This window comes from Ziziphus jujuba, chromosome 5 (assembly GCF_031755915.1).
Source record: "Ziziphus jujuba cultivar Dongzao chromosome 5, ASM3175591v1".
Taxonomy (NCBI): Eukaryota; Viridiplantae; Streptophyta; class Magnoliopsida; order Rosales; family Rhamnaceae; genus Ziziphus; species Ziziphus jujuba.
This window is the reverse complement of record NC_083383.1, coordinates 28,908,942-28,926,832: the sequence shown is the minus strand read 5'-3', so window position 1 is coordinate 28,926,832 and position 17,891 is coordinate 28,908,942. Positions and strand designations below refer to the sequence as shown.

The 17,891-nt window shown below is 30.5% G+C and overlaps 2 protein-coding genes across 2 annotated transcripts; both read right to left on the bottom strand.

Moving 5' to 3' along the window:
- Positions 1–1,672: 1,672 nt before the first annotated feature.
- LOC132803668 (mitochondrial Rho GTPase 1-like) lies at positions 1,673–2,578 on the bottom strand. Its single transcript, XM_060817019.1, has 2 exons — positions 2,407–2,578; positions 1,673–1,881 (listed from the first exon to the last, which is right to left on the bottom strand). Exons 1-2 carry the CDS (start codon positions 2,521–2,523, stop codon positions 1,720–1,722), a joined length of 279 nt encoding a protein of 92 aa, XP_060673002.1. The 5' UTR covers positions 2,524–2,578; the 3' UTR covers positions 1,673–1,719.
- A 2,355-nt stretch (positions 2,579–4,933) lies between these two features.
- LOC107421723 (protein S-acyltransferase 8) lies at positions 4,934–12,402 on the bottom strand. Its single transcript, XM_025074516.3, has 5 exons — positions 11,937–12,402; positions 7,835–8,020; positions 6,811–7,116; positions 6,467–6,697; positions 4,934–5,768 (listed from the first exon to the last, which is right to left on the bottom strand). Exons 1-5 carry the CDS (start codon positions 11,973–11,975, stop codon positions 5,259–5,261), a joined length of 1,272 nt encoding a protein of 423 aa, XP_024930284.3. The 5' UTR covers positions 11,976–12,402; the 3' UTR covers positions 4,934–5,258.
- Between the last annotated feature and the right edge of the window lie 5,489 nt (positions 12,403–17,891).

Genomic DNA, 17,891 nt, shown 5'->3' with positions numbered 1-17,891 from the left:
GAGTTAGAACTCCAACCAACACAACTGAACCCCCAACCCCACTCATAAAGAAAAGGGATTAAAAGACAAAGGATACAGGCATACGCACCAGTGATAAAAACCCGTTAAGTGATAGTCCATTTCCCTCAGCAGCATCCTGTTACGGAGGATCACTAAAAGGACTGTCACATCATAAAAGAACAACTTCAAACATTAACTGCAGGTAATCAACCAAGCAACAAATGTATTATTCTCTGAAAACAAATCTTAATAATATAATACAAACAGGACAACAACTATAGAACCAAGAAGGATACTCGTTGGTCAAGCAAAATATAAAATGCCAAGTTGTGAGTGTTGACAAGGATCAGGAAATGTAAAACCTAATATATAAAAGCACAAAAGGAAAAATGAAAACTCTAGCATCATTGTGGGGAAACCAAGGTTTAAGAAACTACCACACCAGACAGAAGAATTTTAAAAAATACTGCAACATCTTGAACGTTAAAAATGCCCATGAAAAAAAGCACATAGGACTTCTTTGTCTTCTGTGTAGCACAAATCTCATCTTAAAGATTAAAAATGACCATGTAAAAGAGCAAATATGACTTCTCTGTCTTCTGTAAAGTACAAAATTCATGCTTCCATTAATCTGATTAATGCAGATTGTACTAGATAATACAACATGCAAAGATTTGAAGAAGGGCTAAAAACTACATTTATGTAAGGCAACTTTTTTTGAGGAAGCTTTGAAAAGTGTGGGATAGCTACACCATTTACCAAAATTCTCATACATCTAGCAACTAATAATCATAACTGAAAATCAACGCATGTCAAAACAACTGAAAATGCTTAGAGCATACATTGCAAGATTCATTACGGTTTCAAACTAAGCTGAGATTCAAACAAAAACAACCACAAGAAAAAATCATAATTTCAATTTACACTAAACACAAATATAAATCTGCAAGGGAACCATAAATGATCATATAGAACGATTTGACATAATAATTAATAATCCTAATGATATAAATTACCTTTCTGGAGCTGTACAAAATAGTCTACAGAAATCAGATGGTGTAATAAGATCAACCTGATGGAAAGAAGAAACACGTTACACGCATCATTTAAACAGCTGGGGAAGCCAACAAGTCAATTGAAAACTAAATTGGATAATTACAAAATAAACCCCCTAAACTTTCTTCTAGGCTGTAGATTTTAATAAAAATGGCAAAACCAGGCCTTTTCCTGGAAAAGAAAAGAAAAAAAAAAAAAAAAAAAAAAAAAAAAAAAAAAAAACTCCCAAGAAAAAAAGAAAAAACATAAAATGGGATAAATAGACTTGAGTGTATCTACAGGGTTAATAGTTCTCCCTAAACAGTAACATAATAGATTGCTACGAAGAAATCTTATTTGACATTGTATTATAGGACATTTTTTTTAATTACTTATCGCACCCTATACATTAGAAGTCAAAGGAACAAATTTAGAAAGCAAGCAAGACGAACATCGTCAAAACCAAACCGGCGAAAGATCCAGCAGAGAAACTTGATGGCTTCATTTGACAGCTCCACAGCCTGCACATGCCACAAATTGAATGACAACTAACAGAAAGCAATTTGAAAAAAAGTTCTATGTTCTACTTCAACAAGAACAAGTTATTTCCAGCAAGAAGATATTACCTCATCAAGAATTTGACCCAGTGCAGATGATATGAGAACATCTGAAAGTTCTAAATCACTATTGTATCCAAAGAAACCACATGGCATCATGTTCACAGCCGTAATATATGAAGGATAGGAATCCCTCAAAAGGAATACCCTTCTCATCAAATCTACCATTACATCTAACATAAACACGCTTCAGATCCTCCGCAAAAAATTCAGAACCAAAATATTTCTCCTGTTGCCATTTATATTGAAAATAAATTATATGTAAGTTTCACTAATTGGCAACTTTCTATTAAGCACCGAAAGATATTAAGGAGAACTGTTACTGAATTGGGAAGAAAACAAATAGCAACTGAAACAAAGAAAGCGAAGAACAAACACACAATTAACGTGGAAACCCTTGACAGGAAAAACCACGGGCAGGGAGAAGCAAATCCAATATCGAAAGATTGGTACAAAAGGTGAGCCTAACTGCGCGATACCTTCTAAACCCTAATTTCAGCCGAAAACCAAAAATATATAGTACATAAGAAACCCTAAAATTGAACAGGTCCATACCGTGGGGGCAGCGCCCCCGCACCCCCGTCGGGCTCAGTGGTGGGCTACGGTCTCGGGCCTATCGGCCCGAGACCTCCGCTTCCACCACAGAGCCCCAAATTTTTCTCCAAAATTTAATTTTACCAAATGGGTCGCACCGCGATCTTTTCGGGTCGGGTCAACAATAATTCGTGTTACAAATTCTAACAAGAACAAATACCAGGAAATCATTAAAATCTTCAACTTTGATGAAACCATCTTTATCAAAGTCAAGAAGGTAAAATATACGCTTCAGGGCAGCCTCAAGTATGGGATCGGGATAAACCCCGACCACCATATGTAATATTAAGGTTGGCTCTAGTATGGTTCTTTGTGCATGATAGAAAACCTCATGAACCTGCCCCAAAAAAAAAAAAAAAAAAAAATTAAAATTGTAACATGAACAATTCAATAACTAAAAACACAACTGAACGAGTTTTCCAACAAAATGTAGGCATGCACATTTGAATCATAAAATTGATAGGAATGACATATAAAGGGTGAATCAAATTATGAAAGGACATGCTTTAGGCAGGGAAGCTTACCCTTCTTAATTGATAAGCAGAACATTCAATTAAACTCACCAACAACTTCCGATTGTGTCTCATCAATATAGCTAATTGCACCACATTCTCCTTCTCCCCAAGATGGAAACACTTACGATTTAAATCAAGACCCTTCTCCTTTAGATCGGCTTTACAGCCAACCAACATAATAGGAGCCTTCACCTGCAAAATTAAAGGGTAATGTCAGGGTGGGTTTTGAGTCTTGGGTTGCATTGTAATAAAAGTGAATAATAATTTAGAAAATAAACACCTGTAATCGATCAAGTCCAGGAATCCAGATATCACTCAATTTTTTTGCAAGAGTTTTAAGATCACCACATCCAAAAGTAAGCAGAACAATATCAGCCTGCTTCAACTTTTCCACATTCTCCTCATCATCAAGGCCACTTTTAGAATTGACAAACAAAAAGAAAATATATATATATATATTAATCCTTTGAACAAAACAGAAAACGTCCAACAATTCAATCATGCAATCAAATTCATAATAACCCATAAAATATACCGAAAGGACGTATCATGAACTATGACAGGCAGACGAAAAGCTTTAGGGTGAAAATGGTGGGGCAGCCTTTTTGGTTCCAGCACAACAGAGTGGCCCACATCAGTTGCATAGCCATCATCTTCACCATCCCCGCGGAATTTTCCATAGCCATCTTCACCATCCCCGCGGAATTTCAAGCAGCAAGCGTTGTGAATCAAGGACGACTTTCCGGTACCGGGTTCTCCGGCCACCACCACTCGGATCTCACTTCGGCCATACATTAGCGCTGGATCATTCCTCATTCTTTCCATGTGTTCCTCTATATATTTCGGAAGTCGTCCAAACCATTTATAGTTATCATACCTTCCTGATTCTATATTGCCAACCACTGTCTCACCAATCGAAGACATTCTCAAAATGATAAACAATAGTAATGGTTAGGAATCATAAGTCCATGGATTGAAGGGAGCCATTGAAAAAGGCTTAGAGAAAACGGAAGCCACACCTCCGATAACCTAACTTACTCCACACGCCACTGACTGCAAAATGTACATATATATATATATATATATATATATATATATATATATATATATATATATATGCGCTTTTGTAAAGGTCTTCGGAAAGTAAAATGTTTTTTGCAGCAATGTCCCCATATTTCAATACTTTTGGACTTTTACCCCTCCTCTTATATATATATATATATATATAGAATTAGCACCGATGCAAAATCAGTCAGGGATACGTTTGGTATCATTAATAAAAATAAAATTTTAGTATTTAGAATTTTGTATAATAAATTTTTTTAAAAAATAGTTATTATTAAAAAATTATTAAATGTTTGGCTAGATAAAAAAACTATTAATAAAAAAAATTTTCTAAAAAAGTATAAAATTTGAATTTTTCTAAAACAATTTAAAAAAATTATTTTTTGCTTAATAAGTCCTTGTTCACTTTAAACAGCTTTATTTTTAAACAAAAAAAAATTTTGATTTTCAAATAGAACTTTTAATCCCAAAAAAAAAATTCTGTCAAACAGACATTAAAACTATTCGCCTCTTTTATGGTATTAAACTAGACCAAAGGAGATAAATCTCTTTTAATAGAACAATCTTAAGTTTAAAAGTCACGTAGAAAAGGTTTACTAGCATTTATAAATTTCAATACCACCTACACGAAGGAAGGAAGGTGCAAAAATGTTAAAATTATAAAGGACATTGATGCAATCATATATAATTGGCTTGCAAATTGTCCAATTTTTTAGCCCAAAACTAAAAGGTTTTAATAGATATTGCGCTTCAGATCTAGCCTGTAATTGCTTATATTGAGTCTTTTCCAAGTCAAAACTGGATCAGGATTATATAATTTTCTCGGTTAACTTTGTCCAAATTGAGTTTTAATATCTCAATAAATCCTTTAATGTAATCCAATCAAAATCTTCATATCCAGGAAAATGATTAAGAGAATATTCTACCACGCAGAAGCAACCTCAAATGAAAGCCAACAAAAATGGTTTTTTATTTTTTTATTTTTTATTTTTTTTTTTTTTTGTTCCACGCAGTGATTATTTACACAGAGAATAAAGCAGCACAAGATTTTCAATTCACATAGCAAACTGTTACACAAACCGAGAGAGAGAGAGAGAGAGAGAGAGAGAGAGAGGAAAAAATAAAATAAAATAAAATGAAAAATTAGCAAAGAAGCTATCCCCTTACCTCCCAAACAATTACAAACACACATTCCTATCATTAAAAGGAAATAAAAGAGCATGCATTCCCACCAAAAAGTGAAAAAGTAAAAATTAAAATTAAAAAAAAAATTATATGTTTTATACCCAAAAGGAGAACATTAAACCCCACTGGCATAATTGTAAGCTTCTGGTCAATGGCAATTTCCTTTCCACAACAGGAAAGTATCCAGTAATCACACATCACCCTCCATGGTTGCCATGCTAAGATCAAATTTACATTCTACCAATCACTATCGGGCATCCTTTGCAGTAACATAACTTCTGCTCTCGGTCACATTTGTGTTACCAAGGACCTCTTGTGCGATTTCCCAGCTCCCGCTTCTCCTTCCCCAACTCGAGTGTCGAGCATCCGATCGTATCGTCGGAGCCCGATGGTCTGAACCTAAAACAGAGTCACCACCCTCAGAAAAATTGTGGGGAGGTCCACTGCTACCTCTACTGCGAATGTCGTCATCAATTTCTTCAATATTACGGCGCTGAGAAATTTTTAACAGATCTTCACCAATCTCTAAATCATCTTCTACCTTTGCGCGTGGATCCCCACCCAAATCATCTGGCTCCACTTCTCGTGGAGAGGGCAATGGTGGAGGCCTCTGTACCTCCTCTTGAACAAATGCTCGAAAGTTGTTCCTAGATGGCTTTCCTTTTGTGCAGAATACTTCAAGAAAATTATTCAAACAGCCGCGGTTGTAGACATTGATCCTGTTGTCAGCTCTGTACCGGAAATTTTCATATGTAGTCTGAAAGACGAGTTATACCAATCTTGGTTATTTGAGGGAACAGTATATGTATGATCAAAAGCTCAAAGCTCATAGAACTGCACCCCAGTAATCTCAAAGATGCATGCAGCATAGCCAAAGGTTAACTGATTAAATGCTTTAATTATGTTTTGTCCAGTGAAATAGACAACAGTAGCTATCTGGCTCATCAGACAAACTATATTTTGAATAAACGCTTAATTATGTGATTTAACAATGTAGTAAAGTTGCAAAAAGTAAAAAAACAACTCTACAATCAATGTCAGTACCCTCTCATTAACCTTCACTGCAACTGTGCTTCACCAAATTCGACCTTTTAATCACCCCAACCACAAACATTTAAAAGCAAATTTCTAAGGTTAGCCCTTTCTCTAGTTCATCAGATTATTGAATGGTTAATCCATGGTTTCACCATCAAATACTCTAAGGAGATGAAGTAATATGCATAATGGAGCTAAACTGTTGAGATGACCAAATGGATCCACAAAACATGTTTCACCAATAAGTCTTCTACGAGCTAAAGAAATAGTTCAACAAATTCAGTTGAGCCACCAACTCTTTTTGACAAAATAACAACCCAAACATCAATGCCCCAGAACTAAATCTAATTTAAGATTAAAAATGTAGCAAAAATCTCAAGCTAAACACAGAACTATACAAAAGACAAGTTTTTAACTAACCTGGTTTGTACCTATGAGGTACAAATGGAAGCCAGTTAGCCCACCAACAAACCAAAGAGAGATGAAACAATATGCCATTAAAATCACAGAGGCAGGAGATTCTTTCATTGCCTTCCAGACTGTGCCATGATCATCCATCAGAACCTTGATGTACAAAGCCGATATGGAAAACACATAGATGCAAAGAAGAGTTGAAGAAGAAACAAACAGAAAGAAGTACCGATAATTTCGCTGCACATAAACACAGCCAGTTAAATACAGACTGCCATCTTAGGGACAGCAAACAAAAATCGAACTACAATAGAAAGGTACAAATCGTGGAAACAAAAATAATAAAAGCATACCAATCCAATGCATTGACCCACCCAGGGGCAATGATGATCAAAACGTTCCACACAATTGTTGCAAATGGAACAATGGGAGCAACGTGGAGGACGATATAACATGCATGTATCACAATATTTCACCCTCACAGGAAGGCCATTGACCATTACTTCCTTTGTTCTAGGGAATTGAAGACTTGGAGTTTGTCTTCCCCCAACATCAACAGATACTGAAGGGTCATAACGAAACTCTTCCTCTGGTGGGTGCAAATTTCGTGGAATGATCCCCGGATCCCGGGCTGAAGTAAGAAAAAGAAGCACCAACACCTATCAACATCAACTAGCGAATTAAATTATGGAAAACCCTAGGAAAACAGTAGTGTATTGCAGTCAGTAATTAGCCATAAGTAATTTAATACCTACATGATGAGTAAGAGAATGAAAATCATAAAAATTTACAGTTCAGAGTTTGAATGCTTTAACTTGAATAAGCATCCCCTTTCATAAATATGTAGCACATCAAAAGAAGATAAAAGCTAGTTCAACTCTTGAGTCTCATGTATTCTAACAAGATAGGTGACTTTGGAGGAATGCCATAAGACAAAGATTAGTCCGGTAATGGAATATATCTAACAAATCCAATTGATGAAAATTAAGGCTTGCTATTTGATGTCTTAATTCTTACAATCAAAGAGAAAGTCATTGGAATAAAGTATTTAAAAATAAGATTTATAAGAATTATTCGCGATCAGCTGACACAAACATTATGCACATTACACTACATTGCCATGTCCAAATCAATGATCTAACATTTCTGAAAGATGGTAACTAGATATTAGAAAATAAAGAGCAATCTGTTAACAAAAATTGGTCTAAGTTTTTCATTATGAGATTTGACCACAAACAGTAATAGATTAGACATCTGTTCATTAACAAATGAAATATTCAATCTTCATTGGCATATGTACATGCATAATCATTTAAGATGTTTCTACAAACTCATTTTGATGTTTTCAGTACACTGTAAGGGCTTTAGAGGACTAACATAGATGGTAAAGACAATTGCTACCACCAGAATTGCAAATCCTGAATTATGTGGTGAGAATTCATGCCGTAGATGCCTTGCAACAAATACGCAAAAGACGACAACAGGAACAATGATCAACAGCAAAGTAACGAGCAGTGACCTGGCGTCTGGCCCAAATATCAATCTTCCACCAAGTATGAACTTCTGTAGATTACCAAAGAAACAAAAGAGAAGAGTTAAGAATGCAAAAGGTATTCCATTATATATATAAACACACACACACACACACACACAACTAAAAAAAAAAAAAAAAAAATACATATATGTTACCAAACAGCAGAAAAGAGGAACAATCATAACAGATCAGGATTAAGAGAACACTGTCTATTACTTAGTTTTATGTTTATCATATCATAAAAAGATATAAGATATGGCATACTAACTTCAGACAACAAATAGCTCTATGGACACAATGCCACTGGAATTTGACAACAACTAAATGAAAATAAAAGCATTTGTTTTATTGTGAGAACCATTTTACTACTTGAAACCCTTCAACCAAACAGAAAACCAACTACTTTTCAGACCAATAAGACTGCAGTGAAAAAGCAAGCAAATTACTTTTTACTGTGAGAACCATTTTACTACTTGAAACCCTTCAACCAAACAGATTACCAACTAATTTTCAAACCAATAAGACTGCAGTGAAAAGACAAGCAAATTAAATTTCTGTACTACCACATTATTTTTGTGATTAACTACCTACAATTGTTTCCTCAACATGTCAACAGGCATCATTTATCAAATAAATGGGTGAAAGTGTTGGCATTTGCCCTTTTATAATTATGCTAAATATTCTTTTATTTTGACTTCAAAGATATTCAACTACCTATATTACAGTAAGAAACCACTAATCCTATAAGGTAACCATTTTTAACAAACAGATTTCAGGATTCACAGTATCACTGCGACTTAAATACATGTTTTAATGAGCATATATTTATATACCAACAAAAAATAAAATTCAACCACAAGCTCAAGAGAAGCAAATAGTATATGCAAACTAAGAAACTAATCACAACTTAATTTATAAAGCAAAATGCCCTTGACCGTAATGTATCCGTAAGTATTGGTAAAATACTCTACTTGAAACTTGCAACACTACTTTTGTAAAATACACCTACAAAAACCACAGTGGTCAGATATGGGAACTCTTCATCACACAAGAAAATCTTCTTTCAAAATCATGCAATAAGGTAAATCCATAGTCCAAGCACAATTCAAAACTACAAGAATGAGAAAACAATCTCCAGGTGGAAAAAATTCACATATAAGAGGACCGAAAAAAAAGTTTGTATGAGCCTGTTTGTTCCCTTAACTCTTAACATAGAATATAAGAAGGCACCAAATATCCACCAGAAGTGGAAGAATCAAACTGAAGATGAATGTATCTCTATGCAATCTGGGGGAATTTGTACCCATGAAAGTGTTGTTCATTGTTGAGAGTTCTAAATACATATACGAAGCATGCAAACCCCAAACTCTAAAGCAAGCATTTAAAACATCAAACTGCTTGAGAGATGCTCACTGAAAACAATAGTGAACCAGTTGCATGCAAGGTGCATTATATGAATTTTAAATGGTAAAGTTCATAGAGGTACTATCACTGACGAATGGAACATGCAATCTATGTCCAGACCTAAATTCTCATAACATACTCAAAGAAAGCTTGAAAACAAGTATATTTATCTTGCTATAGGCCCACTTACTTTTTCCATACTAACTTATGTACTCTTTCATTTAATCCATATTATAAATATCAATTAATTATTTCAGTTCAGTTTTCAAGACATTACTAAGCATCAAGCATGCTCTAGAATATCATAGCAAGGGTTAACATGGCAACACAAAGACACTAAAACTTAATATCACAAAGACAATTAACATACAAAACTCCAAAACGACTGGCTTAAGAAAGAACACATATTTATTGCAACGCAAGTATTTCAAAAGCTCAAAGACCAATAAAAATCCATTAAACTTCTAGGAAAAACGAAAAATAATAACAACAACAACAACAATAATAATTGTAAGTAAAGAAGACATTTTATTCTAACCACTAAGCCTTGCTTTCCTAATGGTAGTTGAACTGATATCAGTGACCTTCAACCATACCGAGTCCCTCCCTCCCTTCCTTCAACCATACCCTGCTTTCCTGATGGTAGCCCAACCGATATCAGTGGCCTTCAATCAACTTATCTAGTCCTTTTCTCTTTTTTTTCTTGGAAGGGGCCATTGAGCTACAACTACTAATTCAAGCAGGTGCTCAAATTACTGGTTGGCATTTGAGCCCCACTCAAATTCTTCTTGGGATCTTAATTCCTACGACATCAAGCTCCTGAAAAGCTGGTAGAGACACCTTTTTACTCTGACTAATTTGATAAAAGCTAGATTTTTTTTCTCCTCATCCATCACTCCACCATTTTACAGGTTCCCCACTTTTTCATTATTGCTAGTAATATAATAACACTCTTCTCTATGATACTCCAAAATGACTATTACCAATATATTACTCAATCAATCTCACACATATTTTTACCATTATCAAAACACACTAATGATGATTATAGGCAAATGAGCCTACTATTTAACAAAGGATTGAAAACAATTCAAGGAGATGAATCTGCCGACCTAGCCATAATAGACATAGAGCACCAAAAACATTGCCTACCAATACAGATATTTCCCAAAAATACAAATAAAAATATTAAGGATCCAAAACAGTCAAAGTTTTCTATTGCATAAAAAATTATAAAAATTATTAAAAAAAATAAAAATATATAAATATAATGTGGCACAACAAGTTCCTGTACATGCAAGGACTTATGCAAAATAGAATTTTCTAAACTACTCTCCCTATGAATATGCCAAAAGGTTCACGCTTCCCCACTGCAACACTAATAGCATTGAAATTTCCTAGTACTATGCAGGATATGTATAATGTTTAATGCTGTAGTGCAAAATCTATTCTACCACGCATGATACCCGGACTATATAAATGAAATTTCATGCATACAACATAGTGTCAATGGCATGTTACTTCAAGAGTTGTTTCCAAACATGTGATGGCAGTATGTGAGTTTCACACACTTTGGTGCTAGAACCCAAAAGTGAATCTTGATTGTACAAAGTAAACTACGTTGAGTCGACAACAAGAAGTATGCTACGTTGACTCTTGAAAGAATTCTACAGCATGGCCATCCAGATTGATTTAACACGAACAATCGCCACTGGACCAACTGACCTCCACAAGATTTACACATTACAAGCTTACAAGTTACAAATACTCAAAATCAATCTTTCAGCATAACTAATATTTTGCCTCAGTTCACTTTGCTAAGATACAGCAAATACAAAAGCAATTAGGATTTCAAGCTTTAAATTTTCTCACTTATAACCGCATGAACAGACTCAACCCAACAACGCCTAGTCCAATTATTTTGCTTAAGAGTACTTCAGTAACTCTTTAAACATAACTTTGCTATTCCACTCTTCTTCCATTTCCAGTGGCAAAAAATAGAAAATGAGTACCATACAAAAACAACATGAACCCAAATTTGTTTAAAAACTATTGCAAACGTCCTAAGGATACAAGAGAATAAAGACTAGAACCTAAAATCTCTGGCTTGTCCATTAACCCGATATGCTGAGAATGTAAAAAACAGTAAAAATTCGAAGCTTGAAATGATCCTTCACTGACAATAACTACACCAACAACCAACGCCCCAAAAAAAAATAAAATAAAATAAAATAAAATCAATTAAGCCAACACCTTAACTTGATAGTTACTAAAAAAGCCATAAACCCATAAAAGCCCAAGTACTAGTTATCCCTCTTTTACTCCATTTGTCCGAGAACCAAGCAGAAGACTAACAACAAATTACCTACAAACCTAATTTCATAACCAATCTAAGCTTTCCAACCATACAAAACATAAAAATAAAAATAAACCCACAAAATAAATCAAAAACCCACTAGTTTCCCACAAAAACCCAACAAATCCAGGCGTCAGGAAAACAGTACGAGATCCAAATTAACGAAAACAAAAAGAGAAACTTACATTACTTCCTTTCCAAACTTCGTACACGCGCTTTGCCATCACAAATATATATATATATGTAAAAAACAAACTGCACGCTTGCTTCCTCTTCACAACTATGCAGGTAAAGAGTTGAAGATTTGGAACTTGTTCTCGTTCATCTCCACCACATTCCAAAAAAATAAAAAACCCACCTTCTAAATCACAGTGGAAAACCCACCCCCCAACTCTATTGGATGCCGATTGAAAAGGAAAAAAAAAAAAAAAAATACTTCCACACTGTCTCTCTCTCTCTCTATTGGCTCTCGAAATGCGACGCGGAAAAAGGGCTTCAAAAACCCAGATAAAGAGAGAAGAACAAAAATAAAAATAAAAAAGGTGATCTCTCAGATATGGCGGTTCGCGAATTTGGAAAAAGAAGAAAAAAAATTTGAGACCGTGCTTTTTTTTTTTTTTTTTTTCTTCTTTTGGAATGTTTTTGGGGGAAAATCTTCTTCATTCGGATATATAGGGAACTGCAAAGCCCAATAAAAAAAATTAAAAAAAAAAAAAATCTTCGAAATACAAATAAAATTGAAAAAGAAAATGATTTTCCAGTTCGTCACACTGTGACATCTGAAATTACCAATATACCCAAACTCTTCCGCTTAATTACTGCCCACGTCATCATATTGTCTGATGTGGAAGTTTATGATTTGTTATGTACAGTCCAGTCACTCAAGAGTTTGATCTTGATACTTCTCTTCCGGTCTGAGGTAAATATTTTCAAATGGAGTTGGTGGAATTTCTTCCTTTTTTCTTTTTAATAATATAATTTAATGTTATTGTTTTTTACTTTTTTCTTTTTTCTTTTTTGTTTTTCTTATTTCAATATAATTGTTAGTTTCTTTGTGGTGAAAAAATTTTTTCTTTATATTATGGTATGTGAGAAAAAAAAATAAAAAATGTGACCAGGCCAACCTAGCTAGCTTGACTGAGAGATTCTTTGAAGATCCTCACCACACCTCTACCATCTCTTCATGCTCAATCTACATATATTATCCGTACTATTTTACACACCCAAAAAAAAAATAATAATAATAATAATAATAATAATCTATATACCTATACCATCTACCAATTATATGTTATCCTTTAAATATTCAATAAAAATTAATTAATAATATATATGTATATGTATCATTTTTGGAATGAAAAATTTGAATTCCAAATTATTGTTTGAAAAAGCAACTAGTCCGTCCCCAACACATATTAATTTAGTAATTGCTTGATTAAAAAGAAATTTAATTTAGTAATTGAATTTGTTATTTTGTTGAGTAACCTGAACACCAAAATAGGATTAACCAAAAATTAAATTAAATATTTTTTCTCTATTTACTAAATAAAATCCTTTGAAGTTGATAGAAGTAATCACATAGTATATTTCCAAAAAAAAAAAAAAAAAAAAAAAAAAAAGGTAATCACAAGGATTCCTATTGCTTGAACTACGAAATCATATATGACATATCTATAGGGTTATTTTATTTTTATTTTTTTGGATAAAATGATCTTCTATATGTATATATAGAATATATCCAATGAAAAATACGTAAATATACTTGTTGAACAAAAAAAAGAAAGAAAGAAAGAAAAAAAAACAATTTAATAGATTATAAAAGACATAAAAAAAAAAATCCGAAATTCAATAATATCAAACACTATATGAGTAGAAACAACTAAAATATCTCTCTGTGTGCCAAATTCTATTGGCATTCAAAAAGCCGAAAAACACCGAGGAAATTAACTATGATATCTTCTTTCTAACCAGGATAGCGGTCCTCCAACAAAAACGATACTGATTCCCTCGTACCACCACCGAAAACATTCTCAAACAACTTTACGAGCTTTTGGATATTTAAAAAATGAAATATAATATAAAATACAAAATATAAAATATAAAATAAAACAGACTTTCTTTTGGTATAAACATTATGTAGAGTTCATTTAAAAATAATTTCATTTAAAAGAATTACTTAATTAAAGATTCACTTAAATTCACTAAATATGTGATTTTCTATAGTCAAAATCATTAAAAAAGACTTCCATTTTCTTAATCAAACGCTGTGAATGTTTTACTTTTCATAAAAGATATTTATAAATAGGCAATTATAGATATACTTATAATCAATTACTTGGACAATATACTTCAAATCGCTCCAACAAAATTAACAAAATTATAGGTTTCTTGATGTATTTTCTTTGTTCTCATTTTATTATTAGAAAATAATAATTATGTTAGTACTTAGTATTAATTTTTTAAGTTAACTGACAAAATCCGTAGCTTATTGGAGAAATTGAGAACCCATGAAGATGGGAGAAAAGCCAATCATTATTTTCCATGTGTCATATTCTACATTTCAAGGACTGTTTGTTAGGTATCCTCCTTTAATTTAAACTTTATCTAAACTTATAAAAAATTAATGACACGGCAAATTAAATATTAATAGCCATGATTTATTCTTTATATTTTAAGTTTATAATTTAACACTGCATCGATTATAAAACCACCCATGCTCTTTCCAATCTGTGCCCTTTTCTTCTTCCTTACCTTTTTTTCCACAATTTTCTTCTTTGCCTCATTCTTCTCAACTTAAAGATTAATATTTTAGAGGGAAAAAAAAATCTGGAAATTTAACAAGAACTCTGAGAAGGTTAGACATATTTCAAATTCACTCAAAACACATCCAAAACTCATATAATATTAAAAAATTAATTACATTGTTTATAATATATTTATAATAGAGTTTTGAATATTATGATAATGGTTACACTATCAAAAGTTATATAAATAATTAACAAAATGTTTAACATTTAAGAAGCGGAAACATTTAACATTTAAAAAATAAAAAGAAAAAATTTATACCATTGAACTTTCTATTATAATTAATAAATATTATATTGTTATTTTTTAAAAATTATAATTAATTTCCTAAATAATTACATTGTCTTTAATATTTAAATGAAATCATTAAAAATAATAATTATTTATTATGATTACACAATCTAAAATTATATAATATTAAAAGAATTAAAAAAAACACTTTTTTAAATGTAAAAAACAAAAAAGTTAACATAAACATGTGCTCTAGCATTAACAAAGAAGAATAATTTTTTAATAACATATATATATATATATATATATATATATATATATATATATATATATATATGTATCAAGTTTTAAACATGTTATTCTTATCATTATCTTTTTGTTTTTACAATGATTTCATCCTTATTATATACAAAATGGAGTTGCAAGGGCTTATCGCGTGTCTATGGGCCAAAAACATTGGCATATACAATGACAAAGCAATATTGTTCAAAATTGGTAACAAATCATGTGATAGATTTTATAGAATGAGGACATACTTTAAGGATTTGATGAGAAAGATTCTTTTAAAAAAACTTAGATGCTCAAAGTTCAATAAAAATACGGAGCTTATTAATTGAGTATGATTTCTCAAGGTATAAATTAGTATTAATTATGAGTTGGTTACTTTGTTAATTTTGTTATTATTATTATTATATTTTTTAATATATAATACTAATGATTTAATAATATATTTATGTGTTATCAAGGACTTCAAAAACCATGCTTGCACCAATTGTTGCTAAAGATAAATGAAAATTTCAATCTACTACTTGAGTGTAGTTTTATATAATCTAGTTTTGCAATAAATTTGTTTACAAATATATATTAAAAAAGTTAAATATTTTTTTTAAGGCCAAAGAAAAAAATATAAAATTTGATTTTATTAAAATTTAAAAAAAAAAAAGTGTACTCGATTTATAATTTGAAGGATTTTAAAAATACTTAAAAATTTAGAGGTATTCGATTTAAATTTTAAAAAAGTCTGTACAAGTCTAATGGTATTCAATTCATATTTTAATGGATTTTATAAAAGTATATTAAAATCTAATCATATTCAATTAGAACTTTATAAAATTATTTTTAAAATCTGGTAGTATTCAAAAAGTCATTGATTTTAAAAGGTTTTTAAAAAATAATGTATTTTAATAGATTTGAAAGTATTTTAATAGTGAAATTGTAAAAAAAATTATCAATATGAAATCTAGTTTTAAACTCAAAGATTTCGTTAAATTTTTTTAAATTTTTTATGAAATCTATAGAATTTCATAACAATCCATCAAATCTTTTAAAATCTATAATTTATTTTAAATTTATTAAAAAATTTTAAATTGAATATACCTTCTAAGTTAAATTTAAAATAAATATGATTAAAATTAGAAAAAGTAAAATGTAACTAATAAAAGATGCAGTGATAATCAATGAATGTAGTGATAACACCAATATTACTAAACATCGTATAAGGCGAATTAATAATATATAAAACCGAGTCATCAAACGTAGAAGATATAAGTAAAAAATATATATATATATATATATATATATATATATATATATATATATATATATATATATATAGTGATAATTAATCAATGCAGTGATAATATCAGCACTACCAAATATTGTATAAGTTAAATTAATAATACTTTTCACTACAAACAAAATATAAAATCGAGCTATCACATCATTAAAAGTTTAATATATAACTAAAAAACAATACTGTGATAATCAGTTAGTCATAACACTAGCATTACCAAATGTCGTATAAAGCGAATTTATAATACTTTTTGTTATAAATAAAACATAAAATTCATATTTTGTTAATTATATTTTGATATAATTATTTTAAGCTATCATTTTTGTATAATAATTGTTATTCTTACTTATCACATTCATATATTAAGTCATTTTAATCTTTACATGTACATATATATATATATATATATATATATATATATATATATATATATATATATATATATATATATATATGTATCAAGTTTTAAAAATATTATTCTTATCATTTTTATTTTTATTTTTTTTACAGTAATATCATCCTTATTCTATATGAATGGAGTTGAAGGGTTTGTCGTAAATCTATGAGCCAAAGATATTGGCATATACAATGACAGATCAATATTGCTCAAAATTGATAATAAACTCCATGATAGATTTTATAGAATGAAGGCATTCTTTAAGGATTTTATAAGAAAGCTTCTTTAAAAAAAAAAATTTAATATTCAGAGTTTAATAAAAATCAAGGGTTAGTTGATTTCATTAACTTAATTGAGTATAATCTTGTCAAGGTATAAATTAGTATTGATTATGAGTTGGTTACTGTGTTAATTTTGTTATTATTATTATTATATTTTTTTATAATATATAATACTAATGATGTAATAATATATTTATGTGTTAGCAAAGACTTCAAAAACTTTTGCTTGCACCTATTGTTGCTGAATATAAATGAAAATTAATTCTACTATCTGAGCCTAGTTTATATAAACAAGAATTTAGTTTATATAACTTATTTGTGCAATAAATTTATTTACGAATGTGTATTCAAATATTTAAATATTTTTTAAGGCCAAAGATAAAGAAATTTAAATTTTGATTTTGTTAAAATTTTAAAATAAGTTAAATTAAAAGTAAATATGATTAAAATTAGAAAATAAAAAGTGTAACTAATAAAAGATACAGTGATAATTAGTAAATACAATGTAACATCAACATTATCAAATATCGTATAAGGTGAATTAATAATACTTTCCAATATAAACAAAACATAAAGCTGAGTTATTAAAATTAAAAAATATAACTAAAAAAAGATGCAATGATAACACCAGTATTATCAAACATTATATAAGGCAAATTACTAATACTTCTCACTACAAACAATATATATATATATATATATATATATATATATATATATATATATCAAATTTTAAACATGTTATTCTTATTATTTTTTCATTTTCACAGTGATTTCATCTTTATTATATATGAAATGGAGTTGCAAGGGTTTGTCATATGTCTATGGGCCAAAGACATTGGCATATACAATG